Genomic DNA, 8,577 nt, shown 5'->3' with positions numbered 1-8,577 from the left:
GACCTGAACCCCGTAGAGAATCTATGGGGTATTGTCAAGAGGAAAATGAGAAACAAGAGACCAAAAAATGCAGATGAGCTGAAGGCCACTGTCAAAGAAACCTGGGCTTCCGTACCACCTCAGCAGTGCCACAAACTGATCACCTCCATGCCACGCCGAATTGAGGCAGTAATTAAAGCAAAAGTAGCCCCTACCAAGTATTGAGTACATGTACAGTAAATGAACATACTTTCCAGAAGGCCAACAATTCACTAAAAATGTTTTTTTTATTGGTCTTATGAAGTATTCTAATTTGTTGAGATAGTGAATTGGTGGGTTTTTGTGAAATGTGAGCCAAAATCATCACAATTAAAAGAACCAAAGACTTAAACTACTTCAGTCTGTGTGCATTGAATTTATTTAATACACGAGTTTCACAATTTGAGTTAAATTACTGAAATAAATGAACTTTTCCATGACATTCTAATTTATTGAGATGCACCTGTAGAATTTACTTTTTAAAATTATTGCCTGAACTAGCTTTTTTATATAGAAATTACATTTGTTTTTCTGTAGTGTTTACTTCACCACAGAATCATTTTCATCAGTGTACTATGTTTTAGTATTCTAAACCTACTATTTATTATGTACTATGTATTCTAAACCTACTAGTATTCTAAAACTGCTGTGTTTTAGTAGTCTAAACCTGACTTTCTTTCTTCTGTGATGCAGAAAGGGAAAATTTTGATTAATGTTATGGTTGCTCTTTTCCAGAACAATAAAATTTAATGCTTGAAAGTTTAAGGCACTGGTGCTTTTATTTTATAGAGCTTCTTTTTGAAGCTTGAATGCTCTAGTCCCCATTTTATTGTAACTGCAATAAGAAGAGATAGCATGAACTATGTTACCCGGCAGCCTATCTATGTTTAATTTGTGCTTAAATATTGAGTTTATGTCCTCTGCTAACATGCTGTGTGGCACGTGATCTAGTGACCTGATTCTCTGACTTTAAGCGAACAGCAGTACTGTGCATTGCAGATGTTGTATCACATAACTTTTAAAGAGAAAAGACAGCCTGTGCCTTAGACACACAGCACTCACTGAGTCACCGATAAACCTGCAGTATGATTCAGCAGTCTGTTCACTTCTCAGAACACAGGCAACACTGTGTTTCTACATATTAGATTAAAACCCATTTGAAAGAACAAAATATACTTCAATAAGCCTATGCTCAGATGGATTTTTCTCCTGTGTATTTGAGTAAAGGACACAGGAAAGTGTGGGTCCAGCAGTTGCATCAGAAGAGGTGGCACATTTGCACTGCAGCATGATGCAGAGCCGGCGTCTTTGGTTTCTTCCCACCAGCAAAAAAAAAAATGAAATGGAACCAAATCGATCCAGCAGTGGCCCTCAAAGTGCTCACGCAGAGAAAGAGACCCTGAGCGCTGCTGCATTGCAGTGGATGCGCTGCACAGCTATTTTTATGGAACATTTATTTTGAGACTTGCTGCGGCTTGCAGGTATTCTCACAGACAGTGACTCCACTACATGGGACTAAACCTGCAAACTTTGCATTGGGGTAGTTGACATGAAATACTTTTTGAAACTTGAAATGTCCTGTGTGACAGTTTTCTAATCAGTTTATTGTTATTATACATGCCGCTGTTATCAGCACATAATAATTAAAGGCACATGAAATATTTGTATTTTCAAATATCGATTTGTTACACCGCAGGACCCTTGAACTAGCGGAAGTGAAAAGGTTTTTAAAAGTGGTGAAAAACTTAGATAAGATATACTCTCCTTTTTACAATACAGTTTCAATTTTTGACTTTTTATTACTTGCTTATTTTTAGTTATTTAATTGCGACTCCTTGACTCTGATGCTTCACTCAAGTTACAACTAAATTAATTTAATGTTCTATAACTGCACAGCTATGCTATATTATTTTAGTGTTTTATATATTTTATATACTATTATATTATATTAATATTTTGAGTTGGCTTTTATTTTTAGCTTGCATTTTAGTTTTGTTATGTTATTGTTATGCATTTGTCCTTTTATTCGTTTTTGTATTTAGTTATTTTTAATTTCATTTTTTTCTGGAGTAATTTTAGTACTTTTTAGAGCTGCTTTACAGCACAATTGAATTGTGTTTTCATCATTAAATCATTATTTTCTTCTGTATCCCTGTAAAGCTGCTTTGCAGTAATCTGTACTGTATGAAGTGCTATATAAATAAAAGCTTGACTTGACTTTTTAAATTCATATTAGTTTTAAACTAAAATCTCGATGAAAAGTCCATGGGAAGTCAAGTTATATGTCAACTCCATTTCAGCCACCACTTGACTAAACCTTGGGAATTTTCCTGGTAATTTCCTTCTTTATGACCAGGTCGGTGTTCATTAACATGTCAAAAGACTCAAGTACAAGCATGAAGGTTACACAGCAACCCAATTGTCCCTTCTCTCCTTTGCTCATCACTCATGTTTATTTGTAGCATCTTCGCTGTTTGCCGCCAGACTTTGGCTGCACTGAGATGTGCTCATACGTGAGTTGAATGATTTGGCTCATGTCTCTCACCTTGAAAAGGCTCAAATGCACTCCTGCTGTGTTGCTGACAGTTGAGGTGCCCGTCACCGTGAGCGCAGGTTGCCAAAATGCCAATATTGCATGAATAGTGTCTATTTAAAATCTTGCCATTCTACAGTCTTTTGATTTGGCGTTTTCTGATGGTCAGTCGTATGCAAATGCACGTCACTTTCCTGTCCTCAGAAAACACTGAACGTTGTTGCGATGTGACGGATGATAAAATGTGCCTGATCACTAATGCTGCAGGTTTAATGGGAGTGAAAAACGGCAATTAGATTAACGGGACAAAAGCAATCTGTTACGCTGTCAATTATTCATGCAGCGCTGGTTGTCTCAAACATCAGCAGTTCGGATGGTAAAGATTGAATTACATTTAGCTCAAAGGCAGAATGTCTCCTGCTTCAGTGGTCACCTGATGGGGTCTGTGACCTACGAATCTAACTTGATTATCTATCAGGATGAAGCCTGAGTTTTATTCTAATCTGCTCATCTTCATCATACCTTCAGTGGCTGATGTCCAGTATCGACAGTGTCGAGGGGAAGTCAGGACGGTCGGATGTGGTCATGCGTCCCGGCCCGTAAATGAGAGTTACTTGATGTCAGAGCTGGTTAGAGAAGGCTATGGATATTTCCTGGTGGAATCGGTTTGGTCCTAAAAGCAGAAAATAGAGCCATTAGTATGTGAAGTCATGAAGTAACATCAGGAGGTTCTCAGTCAGTCACGCAGGGAATCGGTGGAATTCACGGCTGGGTTGTCATCAGTCCCTTCCTAGTAATGGTGACAGATACTGAAGGATTGCAGGTGTGTGTGTGTGTGTATACTTGTTTATGCTACATTGTGGGGACCAAATGTTCCCACAAGGATAGTAAAACCTGACATTTTTAACATTGTGGGGACCAGCCATTGTGGGGAAAAAAATTATTAAAAATAGTAAATTATGTTTATCTGAAAGTGTACCAATGCAAACAGGTTTTCTGTAAGGGGTAGGTTTAGGGGTAGGGTTGGGTTAGGGGATAGAAAATATCGTTTGGTCAGTATAAAAGTAATAGAAGTCAATGGAAAGTGTGTATGTGTGTGTGTGTGTGTGTGTGTGGTTACACAGCAACCCAATTGTCCCTTCTCTCCTTTGCTCATCACTCATGTTTATTTGTAGCATCTTCGCTGTTTGCCGCCAGACTTTGGCTGCACTGAGATGTGCTCATACGTGAGTTGAATGATTTGGCTCATGTCTCTCACCTTGAAAAGGCTCAAATGCACTCCTGCTGTTTTGCTGACAGTTGAGGTGCCCGTCACTGTGAGCACAGGTTGCCAAAATGCCAATATCGCATGAATAGTGTCTATTTAAAATCTTGCCATTCTACAGTCTTTTGATTTGGCGTTTTCTGATGGTCAGTCGTATGCAAATGCACGTCACTTTCCTGTCCTCAGAAAACACTGAACGTTGTTGCGATGTGACGGATGATAAAATGTGCCTGATCACTAATGCTGCAGGTTTAATGGGAGTGAAAAACGGCAATTAGATTAACGGGACAAAAGCAATCTGTTACGCTGTCAATTATTCATGCAGCGCTGGTTGTCTCAAACATCAGCAGTTCGGATGGTAAAGATTGAATTACATGGAGCTCAAAGGCAGAATGTCTCCTGCTTCAGTGGTCACCTGATGGGGTCTGTGACCTACGAATCTAACTTGATTATCTATCAGGATGAAGCCTGAGTTTTATTCTAATCTGTTCATTTTCATACCACCAGCCTTGAAATATCCCCAGCCTTCAGTGGCTCATGTCCTGTATCGACAGTGTCGAGGGTAAGTCAGGACGGCCGGATGTGGCCATGCGTCCCGGCCCGTAAATGAGAGTAACTTGATGTCTGTATTTCAAATACATTTATTTCATGCTAGGTCTACTACAAATACATTTACATATTTATATACTTAATAAAAAATACTTTTCAACTGCACTTTTGGTACACTAAACTGGTAACCTTAAAGTCTGCTAAATTGGAACAACTAATTGTGTGCTTAATGCACTTTAATTGTGCGAAAGTAGAAGTCCAACTAAAGAAGTATATTTGATTGTGCTAAAGTTGGAACTAAATTGCAAGTATACTCCAGGTGCACTTTAAATATACTTTAAATGTCCTCATTTGTAAGTCGCTTTGGATAAAAGCATCTGCAAAATGACTAAATGTAAATATAATGTAAATGTAAATATATTGCATTTAAAGACAGATATTATTCAAAGATCATGCAATCCTTGTAAATAGTGACATTAAAACACATTTTAGGCTTAATATTAAGAAATGTGCATTGTGTGCAAGTTGTACTCCAAATAGAGTTTAATTATAATGTTTATCTCAGTAAGTCTTGAGCGATATGTCAATAACTATATAGAAATATATTTGAACTATACTTAGAAATAAATGTATTTGAAATATATTACTTTTTTACATCATCAGAGAAGAGATGTTGTTGCAAGGAGAGGGAAAGTTATTTTGAAAAAAGATTACAAGGAAATATGAATTTATATATACACTGCCATTCAAAAGTTTGGGATCAGTAAGATTTTATTGTTTTTAAAGAAGACTCTTATGCTCATCAAGGCTGCATTTATTTGATCAAAAATACAGAAAAAAATTAAATATTATTGCAATTTAAAATACCAGTTTTCTATTTTAATATACTTTAAAATATAATTTATTTCTGTTTCCAACATTGATAATAAATCTGCATATTAGAATGATTTCTGAAGATCATGTGACACTGAAGACTGGAGTAATGATGCTGAAAATTCTGCGCTGTATCACAGGAATAAATTATATTTGAAAGTATGTTAAAATAGAAAACTGGTATTTTAAATTGCAATAATATTTCACAATATTTCTCTTTTTCTGTATTCTTTATTAAATTAAATGCATTTTTGATTAGCAGAAGAAACTTCTTTAAAAAATATTACAAATTTTACTTATCCCAAACCTTTGAAGGGCAGTGTAGATAAAATAATTTATAATAAACACTGCCATGTTCCACAAAAAAAAGTAAGAATTGTCCATTTAGATTTTATGGTGACTTTAAAAGTGCACTTAAGTGTGTTAAGAAACAGTCATGAAAGTGTACTTTACACTTAAGTGACCTTTTATTTCATATATTATCTAAAAGTACAGTTTTTAAAAATATACTTTTAAGATTTGAAGTGAGCTATAAGTACAGATTCAATACAGTTAAGAGGGCCGGCCAGGTTGTGATGACTTTGATTATTCAATGCTGCATTGATGACGCATTAGAGACGCAATGCCAGATGTGACGCGTGAGCTGGTGTAGAGGTGCTCAGTTAAAAATGTTGATGAGCAGGGACTTTGCAGACCGCTGTGTCTGGAGGAAGTGCAGAGGAAGGCAGTAGATCTAAAGGGCTCAGGGAAACACTTTGTCATCCCAGTGGTTATCGACACACAGCAGTGATGCGCTTTCATATTTCCAGATATTATCGAAATGTTACAGGTACGGAGTGATATTATTTGATGCTGTTCAGATTTCTAGAATTGGTGTTCGTTTGAAACTGTCACATGCTTAAAACTAATTCACGGCATTGCATGATAGTGCTGCATTGTAAATGGCTATATTTGAGCAGAAACATAATTATTTGAATGTTGCTCGTCTTTGACTCTGTGTAGGTGTGTAATGAAGTAGCTGTTGAGAAATATTGCATTTATTTCGGTCTCAACAGCCTGATGTTCATTGATGGCCTTCTCTCCTACTCGTCTTATATTTAGCAGATATTTTGTGAAGGTCATTTGAATCAGACACCCATACTGTGCATGTCATGATCTGCAGCTCAGACCCTTGATCTTAGACTAATGAAGCTAATCATGCTGTGCATTGAAACTCTAACACAACTTGCTGTGCATAGATCGTCTAACAACTTTAAACAGTTTAACAGTTTAAAAAAAATTAATTTCATAAGTCAGAAACATCTTTCATGTGGGCAATCTTTAGTCTCAACATTGCATAAACCAACATTCTCTAACAGAGAAAGAAGGTTTTCAGCATATGTGGGCTTGCTTTCTCTTAATTTGCTTAGTTGCACTAACATAGTGTTACTGTTCACAGAAACACATAACTTGCTGCAACTCATCGTTGATTTTCTGCAGTAAAACTGTTCCCTGCTCAGTGCACTTATGTGTTGTGTTGATCTGTGCAGCGGCCACCAGCACCACTCCCTCAGCCAAGACCTCCAGTCATGTGACGCGCTGCAGCGAGAGCGAGAGGAACTACTGCGTGAACGGCGGCGAATGCTTCACGCTGGAGGTCACACCCGGCAACATCAGACGCCTCTGCAGGTACAGCTGCTCATCCGCACGCGTTTAACACTGAGAGATTCAGTCTGCCAGTCGCAGAGCCGTTCTACTGTGAACGTGTTTTTCTCAAGTCATTTCAGTTGAGGTTTGATTCTCAGGCAGTGGCATGAGAGAGGTAATGCCTCCTCAAATAATTCAATGAGAAAATATCCACAGTACAACATACTGTAAAACATTGCCGATATATCACTCTTTTAAAAAAAAGGACCAGCGACACCAGCTGTTGAAGTTGCAGTGGGAGGCGCTGTCTTCTCTTGCTTCCTCTGAGCTCATTGTGTTTTAACTGAAAAAGCAAAGCATAAAGAGTTTGGTGGGTGATAATTGCAACATAGGCTCATTGGAAATACGTGCCTCTACCAACATTTCTGCAAAACTCAAACTTACCTATACACACGAATCGCTGCAGTTTCCAGTTGAAATGAACACTGGAGGCAGTAAAACTCCCACAGCTTTTATTCCTTTCCACACAAAATATGATTTGCAGGTCCACAGTTTCGATTTATAACGCCTAAATTTACTTGAGGAATATTGTGTTATGAATTCAAAACAATTTTAACATGCTACAAAATTTGAAAACTGATACCTTTGAACATTGTCGTCACGTATACAGCTTCATATACATGAGTTTTCTAACTCAGTTGGTTTGCTCGGTAACTCACGCGCTTCAGTGATGAAGAGCTCCAGTACGAACCCTATTAAACTACGGTTCAAACAAGACAGCTCAAATCCGCATAAGGAAGTAAAAATAGCATGGCTGCATCAACACATACAGTTTATATCACTTTTGCATTTGTTAACACTATCGGGAAGGTTTAGGCTGCCAGGGTCACGTATTGAACTCGCGTTTTAGCGCCACCCTCTGGACGTTTCATTTTAAAACTGCCACAAAACATTTAGTAAGGTATGTACTAATTGTGTTGCAGAAATGTATTTAGAAGCATATATTTCGAATTATCCTGGGTTGGGTAATTGAGAACAAAAATGGGGAAAAGTCATGTGAGAGGAGGCAATGCCTCCAAACCACTATGATTGGCCTTTTACACTGTTCATGCAATAAATCCTACACTGTAAAATTTACGGTAAAAAACCGGCAGCTGTGGTTGCCAGAATTTTACCGTAAAAAATACGGTAGCAACGTTTTAGGTTTTACGGATTTAACTTAAAGGGATAGTTCACCCAAAAATGAAAATTTGATGTTTATCTGCTTACCCCCAGGGCATCCATTATGTAGGTGACTTTGTTTCTTCAGTAGAACACATATGATGATTTTTAACTTTAACCGTTGCAGTCTATCGGTCATATAATGCATGGCAATGGTAACTAAATCTATGAGAGTAAAAAAAACATGCACAGACAAATCCAAATTAAACCCCGCGGCTCGTGACGACACATTGATGTCCTAAGACACGAAACGATCGGCTTGTGCCAGAAACCAAACAGTATTTATATCATATTTTACCTCTAATACACCACTAACTGTCTTTGAGCGCATGCACGGCATCCGGTGCGTGAGGTGTGTCCGCGCTCTGGTGTAGTTTACGTTAATGGGTGTGTTGATATCCAGCCGAAGAGCAATCAACCATAACTTCAGGCGAGCAGGCTCAGAAGTTGGGAATACGTGGAAAGTCACCACTCCCGAATGAGTTTGCGCGAG

At 37.8% G+C, this 8,577-nt stretch overlaps 1 protein-coding gene across 8 annotated transcripts in view; it reads left to right on the top strand.

The window, feature by feature from the left end:
* Positions 1 to 8,577, top strand: part of LOC107575152 (pro-neuregulin-1, membrane-bound isoform-like) — an 81,002-nt gene that overhangs the window by 54,139 nt on the left and 18,286 nt on the right. For all 8 annotated transcript variants that reach the window (XM_016261570.1, XM_016261569.1, XM_016261568.1 and 5 more), the window contains one exon: positions 6,767 to 6,905. In XM_016261570.1, the coding sequence (XP_016117056.1) occupies positions 6,767 to 6,905 (139 nt within the window). The remainder of the gene's footprint in view (positions 1 to 6,766; positions 6,906 to 8,577) is intronic.

Source organism: Sinocyclocheilus grahami, unplaced genomic scaffold, assembly GCF_001515645.1.
Source record: "Sinocyclocheilus grahami isolate Dianchi unplaced genomic scaffold, SAMN03320097.WGS_v1.1 scaffold2485.1, whole genome shotgun sequence".
NCBI classification, from domain to species: domain Eukaryota; kingdom Metazoa; phylum Chordata; class Actinopteri; order Cypriniformes; family Cyprinidae; genus Sinocyclocheilus; species Sinocyclocheilus grahami.
This window is presented reverse-complemented; position numbering and strand designations above follow the sequence as displayed.